The 12,687-nt window shown below is 55.0% G+C and overlaps 1 protein-coding gene across 4 annotated transcripts in view; it reads left to right on the forward strand.

The window, feature by feature from the left end:
* The first annotated feature begins 270 nt into the window (after window positions 1–270).
* KLHL26 (kelch like family member 26) overlaps window positions 271–12,687 on the forward strand; it is a 28,280-nt gene continuing 15,863 nt past the window's right edge. The window contains exons 1-2 of one of the 4 annotated variants that reach the window (XM_047850578.1): window positions 340–440; window positions 10,366–11,090. Coding sequence is in view for 1 of the 4 variants with exons in the window: in XM_047850577.1 (XP_047706533.1) it covers window positions 364–440 (77 nt within the window). In the remaining 3 variants the exon portion in view is untranslated. Of the gene's footprint in view, window positions 441–4,972; window positions 5,349–10,325; window positions 11,091–12,687 lie in introns of all 4 variants that reach the window. The other 3 variants (XM_047850579.1, XM_047850580.1, XM_047850577.1) reach the window with 3 other exon arrangements.

The following is a 12,687-nucleotide window of genomic DNA, read 5'->3' on the forward strand; positions in this document are numbered from 1 at the left end:
CCTCCCGGGTCCCACCCACCCCTCACTCTTCGCCTTTGTCCCGCCCCTTCCCAGCCTAGGCCCAGCCACCTAGGCCACGCCCCACCCCTTCTCACAGACTCCGCCCCCACCCAGGCCCCGCCCCTCTACCCTGTGTTGAATCGGCCTATGCCTTCACCGCCCCAGCCCTTCCGCAGACCCCACCTCTCTCCGCCCAAGACCCACCCCCTCATTAGACTGGGCCCCACCCCTCGCCCAGGGCCGCGCTCCTTGCAGAGCAGGCCCGGTGCCGCCCGCCCCCGTCCCCCCACCCCCGCGTTTCTGTCTCCCGGGCCGGCGCGCGCGGCTCCCGTCACTTGAACGCGCGGCGGCGGCGGCGGGAAGATGGCGGAGTCCGGTGGCGGTGGTGGCGCTGGTGGCGGCGGCTTCGGAGCGGGCCCGGGCCCCGAGCGCCCCAGCAGGTGAGACCCGCCCGCAAGGTGGGCCGGTACCTGCCCCGGGGCCAGGGTAACGTGTGGGGAGTCCGGGGGATCCTGAGGGGCTGAGGAGCCTCCTGGGCTGATTCGAGGGTCTTTGCGGGGGACTACGGGCTTTAGGGGGTCATGGAGTACTGAGGGGGACCGAGGGCTGCTGAGGGGCAGGTGAGGGCAGGCTGGGGGCCGCAGGACCTCGATGCATCTGCCTGTGGCCCTAGGGGTCTGCGGGGGCATTGAGGGGCATGGGAGTCTGAAGGAAAATTCATGGACTCCAGGCTGTGATGGGGTCATGGGGGAACTGGGCATGCCAAGGGGTCTGGCAGGCAGAGAGGGCCTCAGCAGAGGACCATGGGCAGTCTTGAGCTTGTTGAGGCAGTCTTGGGGACCCTAAGGAGTGGAGCTTGAGGGACTGAGGTCCAAGGCTTACTGGAGGGTGTTGTAGGACCCTGAGGTGTCTAAATGTGGTCCTGGGGGCGTACTGTGGGGTCCTGGCAGGGATGAGGACTGTGGAAGGCCGGAGGTGGTGGCTCAAATGAACCTGAGGGCCCAAAAGAGGCCTAAAGGGCTTGGAACCTGAGAGGGGAGGCTGAGGTTGCCTCCCCAGGTCCCAGTGAGTTCTGATGGGCAAGGAGGGGTCTGGAGTTCCCCGGGGTCCTAAGGGCCTGGGGTGCGTCTTGGGGAGCTTTTGGTCTAAAGAAAACACAAGGAGCATGCATCTTGGGTGCTCCTTCCTCCCATCCCTGCGGGGTTCAAATCCTCCCGCAGGCGAAAGGACTTGAAGCAAGGTCTTCCCCACAGACCAAGGGGGCAGAATTCACCCTCTTTGGTCACAGGGAGGCCCCCCCCCCCTTTCCTTTGGCCGAGTCCCGAGACTGGTTGCCTGAATCCCAGAACTGGTGTAAAAATGGCAGGTGTTTGTATGCATTGTTTTGGATTCTCAGAGGGGGAAAACACGTGCTTTAAGTAGCACAACCTCCCTCTTCCCATTGCACAAGGCCAGTGTGGCCCGGATCCTCCCATCCTGGCCCCCTGGGAACCCCTACCACCCTTGGCTGGCCGAGGAGGAAGTCTGGGCTCTTCTTGATGGTGAGCTTATGGAAGCGAATAATTTCAGTGTGATTAAGTGCTGAAGTTGTTCACTACTTGTGAGCTGTGGAGGCAGTCCTCGTTGGGGAGACTTGGGCTGGTGCTGACCCGAAAGACTTGATGGGTCGGCGCATGAATTGGGCTTTAGAGGCCTGCAGTGGGGAGCGAGGAGAGCTCAGAAGATTTGTAAGACACTCAGGGGGTAGAGTTGGCAGGGCTTGTTGACCAGGCATGAGGCGACATGTAAGAAACACATAAAAAGGGGCAGCTAATTCTGGGCCCCTGCCTTGGGCCCAGGGAGGGGATAACCTGGGGGGCAAGAGCAACGTATAACGAATTGCATACCACATAATTCACTCATTTTAGCTGAGCAGTTGATTGAGTTCTAATAAGTTCACAGAGTTGTGCATGCTTTAATACAATCCGGTTTTTAGAAGGCCTCCATCACCCCCAAGAATTCCCTCAAGCTTGTTGCGGTCAACCAAACTGCGAACCCCCTGCCCCAAACACACCCTGATTTGCTTTTGCTCTCTGGTTTTGCCCTTTTAGAAATTTTCTATGAATGGAATTCTACAATATGTGGCTTCTTACGTCTGGCTTCTTTTCCTTAACTGAATGTTTTTGGAAGTTCATCCGTGTTGTCACAGGTATCAGCAGGTTGTTCTTTTTCATTGCTGCAGAGTATTCCATTATATGGATGAACAGACTTGCTTACTCATTTACTGGTTAGTGGACGTTTGGGTTTCCGTTTTGACAATTACAAATAAAGTCCCTGTGAACATCCAGGAATGCGTCTTTGCGGGGACGTAGACTTTCATCCCCCAGGGTAAATGCCTAGGAGTGGAATGACTGCATCCAATGGTAGGTGTAGGTTTACACTTGATGTGGCCTGTCTTTAATTTTAGCCACTTTCAGTATATATGCTGGTATCTTATTTTGTTTTCATTTATTTATTTTTATTTTTTATTTTTTCCAACGTTTTTTTTTTTTTAATTTTTATTTTTGGGACAGAGAGAGACAGAGCATGAATGGGGGAGGGGCAGAGAGAGAGGGAGACACAGAATCGGAAGCAGGCTCCAGGCTCCGAGCCATCAGCCCAGAGCCCGACGCGGGGCTCGAACTCACGGACCGCGAGATCGTGACCTGGCTGAAGTCCGACGGTTAACCGACTGCGCCACCCAGGCGCCCCTATTTATTTTTAAATGTTTTATTATTTTTAAGAGAGAGTGTGCATGCTCGTGAGCGGGGGAGGGGCAGAGACAGAGGGAGACAGAATCCCAAGCAGGCTGTGTGCTGACAGCGGAGAGCCTGATGTGGGGCTCAGACTCACACACTGTGAGATCATGACCTGAAGTCAGATGCTTAGCCAACTGAGCCACCCAGGCACCCCCCGATTTTGGTTTTAATTTACATCTCCCTAATAAATACTCATGTTGGACACTTTTTCATGGTCTCATTGGCTATTCATATCTTTGGTAAGATGTCTTTTCAGATTTTTTTGCCCGTTTTCTATTTGGGCTGTCTTCTTATTGTTGATTTTTAAGAATTCTTTATGTATTCTGGATACAAGTCCTTTATTAGATACATGATTTGCAAACATTTTCTCCCTCTCTGTGATTCATCCTTTCCTTTCCTTTCCTTTCCTTTCCTTTCCTTTCCTTTCCTTTCCCTCTCTCTTTTTTAAAGTTTTTATCTATTGATTTTGAGAGAGAGAATGTGCACGCATGCACAAGTAGGGGAAGGGCAGAGAGAATGAGAGAGAATCCCAAGCAGGCTCCACGCTGTCAGTGCAGGGCCCAATTTGGGGCTCGATCCCATGAACTGTGAGATCATGACCTGAGCTGAAACCAAGAGTTGGACACTTAGCTGACTGAGCCACCCAGGAGCCCCACTTTCTTTCTTTTTCTTAATGATATCTTTCATGGGGCAAAATTTTGTCATTTAAAGAAAATGGTTTTTTTTGTTTGTTTTTTTTTTTTAATTTTTTTTTCAACTTTTATTTATTTTTGGGACAGAGAGAGACAGAGCATGAACGGGGGAGGGGCAGAGAGAGAGGGAGACACAGAATCGGAAACAGGCTCCAGGCTCTGAGCCATCAGCCCAGAGCCCGACGCGGGGCTCGAACTCACGGACCGCGAGATCGTGACCTGGCTGAAGTCGGACGCTTAACCGACTGCGCCACCCAGGAGCCCCAAGAAAATGTTTATTTTTTGAGAGAGAGAGCGCCTGTATGTGCGCATGCCCGTGTGAGCATGGGAGGGGCAGAGAGAGAGGGAGACAGAGAATCCCAAACAGGCTCTGTCTCACGAACAGTGAAATCATGACCTGAGCTGAAGTCAAGAGTTGGATGCTTAACCGACTGAGCCACCCAAGCACCCTGGAAATTTTGCCATTTTGATGAAGTCTGGTTTATCAGTTTTCTTCTCTTATAGATCACACTTTTAGTGTTATAGCTAAGAAATCTTTAAAAATTTTTTTTTCAACGTTTTTTATTTATTTTTGGGACAGAGAAAGACAGAGCATGAACGGGGGAGGGGCAGAGAGAGAGGGAGACACAGAATCGGAAACAGGCTCCAGGCTCCGAGCCGTCAGCCCCAGAGCCCGACGCGGGGCTCGAACTCACGGACCGCGAGATCGTGACCTGGCTGAAGTCGGACGCTTAACCGACTGCGCCACCCAGGCGCCCCAATGGAGGCACTTTTTAAAAAGACATCCCCCCCCCCCACCTCTGAGATGCCCATTTGCCCCCTTCCGTCCATCCCAGTGAAAAATTACCATTGTCTAGAGTAACTGATAGGGAAGGTGCTCTTATCCCTGTGGTGCTGGTATGGGGAGAAGGGGCCAGAATCCCTCATATGGTGAGAAGGAACGTGTAGAAAGAGATCAGGTTTTGAGGGAGATTGTGGCATACAGTGTTTTGCCAAGGCTCCCTTGAGGTTAATGGCCTTTGTAGCATTGTTCATTTATTCGTTCCTTCATTTATTCCAAACGGGCCAGTGAGGACCAGTGTATGACATACCCGTGCCTCATCTTCTCCATACTTCCCCACTCCGAGGTCATGGCCTCTCAGAGCCATCTGCCCGACCACCTGAGCTCAGTTAGCCCCAAGGACACTCTTTTCTGGCCACTTCGTATTACGTGGTAAAGTTTAAATAGCATAAAACTCACTCCCTTAAAGCGAACAATTCAATGGCATTTAGTACCTTTGCGATGTCGAGGAACTATCACATCCGCCTAGTTCCAGAGCATTTCCATCACTTCCAAAGAAAATTCTGTACCTATTGACAGTCACCCACCCCCGTTGCCCCCACCCCAGCCCCCCACAACTATTCATCCAATTTCTGTCTCTATAAATTTCCCTGTTTTGTAAATGGAGTCGTACAACATGTGACCTGTTGTGTCTAGCTTCTTTCACTTTGCACGTTTTCCAGGTTCATCTACATTGGAGTGTGTATGAGCGTTCCATCCCTTTTTATGACTGTATAATATTTCGCCATGTGGAAATAGCCCATTTGGTTTACCCATTCACCAATGGATGGACATTTAGGTTGGTTCCACCTTTTGGCCACTTTGGATACTGCCGCTGTGGACATGCACGTTCAAGTTTTTGTCGGAACACTTGTGTTCAGCTCTTTGGGGCATATACCAGGAGTGAAGTCGCTGGGTCTCATGGCTGTGGTGTGTCCTCGATCACGCTGTCACCACCTGCCACTACTTGGTATGTTTGTTAGTGGGCACGCCTTGAGGCTGGAGAGCATGTCTGCCTTATGCTGTCTTGCATGCCTGGAGCAAGGCTGCACAGAGGAAGTAAGTGTTCGAGAAATATGGCCGGGAGCGGGGAGGGAGAGAGGAAGGGATGGGTTGGAAAGGGGTGTGGCAAAGCTCTCAGTCAAAGAGCTTGCAGTCTGGCGGGAAGGAAGTCCCCTCCGCGGGATTGGGTCAGTCCTTCGCCTTTTCAGGGAGACTCACGGGGCTGCTGAGGCTGGGGGAGGCTGGCCTTGTCTGTGAGGTGGTTTTCCAGTCTGCCAGGAGGCGCCTGCATCTGCCTTTTTGTCCCATGAAGGATTTTGTCATTTGGCCAGGGGTGGGGGTGGTTCCTGTCTTCCCCTTGGCCTTTCCAACGGTCCCACAACTCAAGAAACTGTCCTCAGGAGGGACTAAGCTCCCCCACCCCCCACCGCCCCCAGCATTATATAACTTGTTTGTTCCAACTTCACTTTTCTGCAACCAAGGGGGAAAAAAAGAAAGAGAAAAGCTTATTCTCCTTCCTTCCCATCTCGAGGGATCAACAAAAAACTCGTTGCCTAGTAGAGATGGTCGTTAATAACCAAGCTGAACCTCCGGGATGGATGGAGCGTGGCTGTCTCAGCCGAGGGCTTGCAGACGGGAGGTGGGGTCCTAGCTGCAGACTCACTCGCACAAAAGACACTTGTTCTCTAGTGGGCCCCCTCCCAGCTCCACCTCAGGCCTTCCACGAAGGCCTGGGTTTCGGGAGGGAGAGGAGGTTTGTGGCCACTCGGGGTGTTGTGAGGGGGTGGAGGAATTCTCCTGGGAGCTGCACTTCCCCGGCTAAAATTCCATGACTGTGAGGTACCGGGCCGGTTGACTTCTGGAGGGACCTTCTTGCTACGGAGGCTCTTCAGATGTTGGGTCATTGGCATCCTCAGCCCTCGGCCCATCTTCCCTAACAGCGTCTGGATGGGGCCCCGTCTCGCTGACTCACGCTGCTCCCGGGGGCTGAGTCGAGGGTATCCGGTAAGGGACGTGCCGGCCACAGGTGTTTGCATGGGAAGCTATGGCCCAGACACAGCGTGAGCGGGTTTGGCAGTTCAGCGAGGCATCTGCTTCTGGCTTGGTGACCTTTGCTTGTTTAAACGTTCTTACCAAGCCCTCTCTGCCTGTGCCCTAGATTGTCCCCACTCAGCCCCGAGGCCCTAGGAGATTCCAGCCCCCCAACCGTTGTGTGAAAGACTGGGGGACCTTTTGGCCTTTTGAGAAGGTTCTTGTTCCTTTGGCTTTGTCCTCTTTTCAGCCAGGAGGGAGAGAGGGAGTGTTGACTCTTCAGAGATGGGGCCTCAGCTCCTCCTCTTGAGAATTCTGGGAGATCTGGTGGTATCGGGGGCCTCATCAGAGCCACCTGCGTCTGTGGTCCCTCCTTCTGGCAAGCAGGGCGGCCCCAGGTACCCACCGTGCACCTTGGGCATGTCTGCAACCCTTCGTGCCTTAAATCGCTCATCTGGGAAGGCCGACTGGGAAGGGCATCTGGGACGAAGTGACCTATGTGAGGGTGCACCTGGATGTGGCGTGTGCGTCGAAATGTTAATGTAGAGATGGCGATGTCACCCTGCAGTCCTGATGCTGCCAACATTCTGGCCGCTGCAGCCGCAGGGGGCACGAGGGGGTTGTGGGGTTTGGGCAAGTCTCGCCTACGCGTCAGTGTGGCAGGTGGGAAAAGAGAAAGCTGGTGTGTTAGTCCATCCTGGTTGCTGAATGTCATAGACTGGGTGGCTTACAAATAATGCACACATTTCTGAAAGTTCTGGGGGCTAGGAATTCCTAGATCAAGGCACCGGCAGGTTTGGTGTCTGGTGAAACCACTTCCCGGCTCACAGATGGCTGTTTTCTTACTGTGTCCTCTCATGATGGAAGAAGCAAGGGGGCTCTTTGGGACCCCTTTTTCTTTTTCTTTTTTTTTTTTTTAAGATTTTTATTACTTTTAAGTAATCTCTACACCCGACGTGGGGCTCGAACTTACAACCCCGAGATCAAGGGCCGCATGCTCTACCGACGGAGCCATCCAGGCACCCTTGGGTTCCCTTTTATAAGGGCACTGATCCCATTCGTGGCCCCACCCTCATGACCCAATCACCTCCCAAAGCACCCCCCTCGGCCATCTGAATACCATCACATCACGGGTTAGACTTTTAACATGTGAACTTTAGGGGGACACAAACGTGCAGTTGTCCTGAGCGGTTGGGAGGATGGATGGTGGCACTCTTACTTGGTGGCCGTGAGAGGGTCGGTGGCAGGGGCAGTAGGAGAATGGAACACATCAAGTCCAAGCTGCTTCTGCAACATGGAGAGGGCAGGCGCTTCCAGGCGAGCCTCGCACCCGGCAACAGAGGGCAGAGCACAGCTCTGTGGGTCTCTACAGAGTATTGGGGCGGGGGCAGTGGAGTCTGAGGCAAGCTGGAGGGAGCGCTGGGCTGGAGGTGCTGGAGGGCCGGGGCCGAGAAGCTCAGCTCCTCCTCAGGCAGCAAGGTGCCCCCTTCCTCACCGCCCCCTTCCTCATCGCCTCGCCAGCAGGGTCCTGCAAGCTCACGATGTGAAATTGCTCTGAAAACCACGCGCTTCACCCCGAATTGTGGAGCATTTGTCTCACAGCTGGACGGCTTCCACCTGGTAGCTGCGACCCCCCCGGGGGACGGCCTTCTTGTCGTCGGCCATAGGGGTAGAAAGGTTTTATTAGCCTCTGCTATCATAGTGCCATCTCCAGGGAGCCCATGCGGTGTGTCATCCCACTTTTCTCAACGCCGATTATTTTTTATTGCCGATCCACGCGGGAGAGCTTAGCGAGACCAGGTCGGAGGTTTGCGCTCGCTCGTATGGCCCACCCCAGACACTTTAAAAGCGGGGCTTTCTCTGCATTGCTACCCTTTGGCCTTAGGGCGTGTTACAGACTTGGGGTTGAAGGCCCTGGAGAGGGGGAGGGGAGGAAGGCCCAGATAGAAACAATTCCTCCACATAGGCGGCTTCTGGCATCCCTGGCTCTGGCTCCTTTCTCTCGCGGACGGGACTCGGTTGACGCCTTTCTCTTCCTCTGGTGATTGTCGTATGGTTCCTGTGTGCCTGCTGCTGTGCCTGACGCTAGCCCTGGGCCCCCGGGACAGACAGGCTTTGCCCACGTGGCGCATGCCAGCAGGGTTAGCAGGACAGTTGTGTAGTCATTTCTTTGCACTTGCCATAAATGATCCTGAGGTTCCTGCCTTTTCTGGAAGGTTCTGAGAGCCTCATGGATGTGGCTGAGCTGAGTCTGACGGTTAGTGTCATCAGCTCAGAGGAAGGGGGTCGTGGGAGATAGACTATTTTCTGGGGGTGGGCAAGTGGCACGTGAAGGTTCTGAAGGAGGAGCAGCCTGGCTTTTCAGGAGTCATGAGGGCAGAGAGGAGCTGGAGAGGGTGGGAAGGAGGAGGCCAGGAGACTCAGGGGGTGCAAAATTTGAGTCAGGGGAGCCTGGGTCAGATGTATGTTTTAGAAGGATCCCTCTTTCGAGAGACAAGGGGGCCTGGACCTAGCTAGGAGCCGTGGAGATGGTGAGGTGGGCATGAGTTTGGGGAAGATTGGAGATTGAACTTGTGCCGTGTGCTGATGGACGGTGGAGGCCAGGCACGGAGTCACTGGCTCTCAGGTTCCCTCCAGAGACCGGGGAGTGAGTACTGGTTATCGACAGGTGGGCAGGTGAGCTGGCAGGAGGTAGGATGAGGCCCCACTTGCCTGAGGATGTGCTGCCTGTGAGCATCCAGTGGAGATGGGGGGCAGAGGCGGACAGCAGCCCAGGGGGCTTGAGGGCTTGTCTCTGTTCTGGAAAGCCCTTGTGCCCTTGTGCCTCTCCTTGCTCAAGGGCCCCAGGTCTTCCAGCGAGCAGTTGCTGGTCCCAGGAATGTCCCTTCTCCTGAGAAGAGGCTTTGGCCTAGTCTTAGCCACCCAGGGAGGTCTCTCCAGTTTGGATTCTGCACCCCTGCTGGAAGCTTCGCCTTGAGAGCACTCACCCCGCACACGTTTATTTGCTGTCTCCTCCCCTCATCTCTTGGCCCACCATGTTGGTTCCACCTTTGAGCCACATCCCTGTCTGGCCCCTTCTTCCATCTCTTCCTCATCCCTGCTCTGAGCCGCCATCGTCGGCTCTTGCCCTCCCAGCGGCTGCTGCCCTGGACTCCAGGGGGTCCTTCCCAAGACAGGCATCAGACCATGTGGCTCTGCCTGCCTCCTGCCTGGGGGCTTCCTCACTTTCAGAACAAACTTTACTTCTCCATGGGACCCCCACCCCCACCCCCACCCTACAGTGAGGCCCTGCCCACCCGCTGTGTCCTTGTGCTTCTGCAGCCCTGCTGGTTTCCAACAGCACTCTGCTGCCACCCCTCCTGGGCCTTCCACCTGGCTCTTCCTTGGCTGGAGTGTCCCGTCCCTGTGCTTTGCACAGCCCCCGGGTGGCCTTCTTGGGGCCTGGTGGCTCTGTCCACTTGCCTTTCTGCATCCCGCGCCCTGTGATCACAGTACATTCTGTGTGCTTAAAGACCCGTGTCCCCTAGAATGTATGCTTCCTAAGGGCAGAGCCTCCCTGTGGTGGCTCCGATTTGCTCCAGCAAATACCCCACACATAGCCTGGGATAGGTTTTCGAGGGGACCTGGCCTGACCTAGAGGCTTCTGGAACAGCCTTCCGCACTCCGCTGGGTGAGGCTCCTCCGTTCCCTCGCTTTATTTAACGGCACGGTCTGGGTAGGGAACCAGAAGCGGGCCTGTCGGTCAGTGAATCAGCCCGTTAGAGAGAAGCCAGTGAGCGGTCCCCTTCTGCGTGTGCTTCACTTAGTTAACGGACAGGATCTCAGCGCTGTGTGCGGAGGACGGGAAACGGCCGGCCGCTCTCCCTGTCCAGCTGCCTGCAGTGGGAAGTGGGGGCCCGGGCCGCAGGGTCCCCACTGCCGGCAGCCCCGCCCTCCTCCTGTGGTAGCCGCTCCGCAGCTGTGCAGACGAGCTCTTAACACTTGTTAACCCCGAGTCTCCAGTCTCTTCCTCCTCCCCCGCCCCTTTCCCATTTCTCTCCAGAGAGGACCGCTCAGGATTCGCAGAACTCATCCCCCACGGCTACGAGAGCGCTTCCCTAGCATTCCTCCTCAGCGGAGCGGGTTTTGGGGCACAGCCAGCGTGGTTTCAGACCCCGAGCAGCCGAGGGGCCGATTGCTTCGCGCACACCGCCTCACCGCACACTGAAAATATTGTGATTCGGGAGGAAGTAACCGGCACCTTTGGGGAATCGCAGACCTTTCCTGTGAGGGAAGCAGCTTCCGGAATTGAACAGCTCAGCCTGGAGGAAATCTTGAGGGGTGGACCTTTGGGCTTTTAAAGGCCTCGAGGGGGGTCACCCGAGTTGAGGCCGAAGATGTTTTCTAACGCCACAACTGCAGAATTCCACAGGGGTCAAAGACGGATCGGCCGGGAGCCGGAGCGGGCTGGGCTGCATATCCGGAGAGCTCTCCTCTCCACGGGATGTTAGAATTTGAAGCAGCCTGCTGAAGGAAGCAGAGCAGAGAGACGTGATCACCAGAATCTTCCGAGACCGGAGCCCAGAGTAGGGCACTCTCCCACGGCGGGGGTTAGGGGGTGGCACTGTGTCCCTTGAGCCTCAGGCCTGAGGCTCAAGGGACACAGTGAGCCCCACGGGACGGGGGGTACGGGAGCCCCACTGAGGATCCCCGAGGCAGCCTCCACATGGACAACTTACAGGACTGTGTTTAAAAGTGGTAACCACGTGCTTGCCTTGGTGAAGTCTGGTGGGTCCCTGGAGGGCATCTCTCGCTCTCTTTTCTCCCCTTCTCTGTCCTGCAAGGGGGTAAGGCAGGGCAGTTGGGAGCACACAAATGTTCATGCTCCACGTGAGTCACTTGCAGCAGCAATGGGTGGTGTTTTTCTTGCCGAGGCTGATGGCCTCGCATCGCCCTGCAGCTCCAGCCTTAGGCTTGCCGCCAGCATCTTAGCATTTAGAGTTGCTGAACTTTCGCAGTGGGGGCCACGGGTGGCTTGCTGACCTTTCGTGGGGAGCCAGCTGTCTTGTCACAGGCAGACAGGACTCAGGCTGAGTATGGCCACTACCCACTTGCTGCCAATTACCCAGGTTGGACTTCCTCAACGCCCCAGGCTCCTCCCATCCCCCCCCCCCCCCCCCCCCCCGGGGTGGGAAGATTAAATGCAGGGTAGGGAGAGGCAGCAGCTGGAGAAGTGTTAATTCCATGGTGGTTTTCTTAGAGGCTCATCTGCAATGTGGTGGACAGGAGCCCTGGATCAGAGATTTCTGACGTCGAAAGCCCCCTTTGGTTATGAAGTCTAGAAACTCAACTCTCTGCCTTCAATTAGAAAATGAAAGTTCAGGGGTGCCTGGGTGGCTCAGCCAGTTGAGCGTCTAACCCTTGATTTCGGCTCAGGTCATGATCCTGGGGTTGTGGGATCGTGTGCTGCATTGGGCTCCGTGCTGAGCATGGGGCCTGCTTCGGATTCTCTGTCTCTCTCTGTTTCTCTCTCTCCTCCCTTCCCCTCTGCCCCTCTCCCCTGCTTGCATGTGCTCTCTCTCTTTCTCTAAAAGAAAAAAAAAATTAAATAGATAATAAAGTGTTCCGTTACAAAAAGAAAAGCTCACTGTTCACATAAAAAAAACGTTCAGAGAGAGTTCTACTTTTAGGTACACTGAGATTCAGGGCTCAGACAATTCCCTTGGAATCTGTGACTCCTTTCTCTCAGCCCTGCCTTCCCTCCTGCTCCCCACCATCCTAGCAATCACAGGGGGAAGGCAAATCTCCATTCTGGTGGCTCCAGCAAAAGTCCCAGGGAGGATTCTGATTGGATCACATGGGTCACACCCCCAGCCTGGCACCAATCAGTGTAGGCAGGGATCTGGAGGCTCTAATTGGTCATCAGTCTCCCTTTTCAGCCTAGGGATCGGGTCTCCTGATTCCTACCAGGGGGGAATAGGAGGCTCCCTGAGGAAAACAGGAAACCCTTATCTGAAGAGGGGAGGGATGTTGGCACCCCCTAAAATGGAGGTATTCATGACAGGCTCCTTCTGCTGCCTAAATTTGTGCTGCTGTTGGAAGGTCTAGGCCGAGCCATCTCCATGTCTGCATCTGCCTGTGTCTGGCCTAGCACCGCTGGTCATGAGCATGTGCCATTTGGCAGAACTGTCCCTTTTAGGGCCTTAACACCTGCCCTGCCAGGGGAGGTGGTTGGGCTGGCACTGAGATGCTGGGGTTTGGCAGTGCTAGAATCTCACTGGGCTTTTGAGTGGTGCTTTGGGGCCATGGAGCCATGGACCTGCTTGCCTGATCTGCAGAGGTTTTGCTTATTTAAGTGGCTCCATCGTCAAGCCCAGTGTGGTGG

Source organism: Prionailurus viverrinus, chromosome A2 (assembly GCF_022837055.1).
Source record: "Prionailurus viverrinus isolate Anna chromosome A2, UM_Priviv_1.0, whole genome shotgun sequence".
NCBI classification, from domain to species: Eukaryota; Metazoa; Chordata; class Mammalia; order Carnivora; family Felidae; genus Prionailurus; species Prionailurus viverrinus.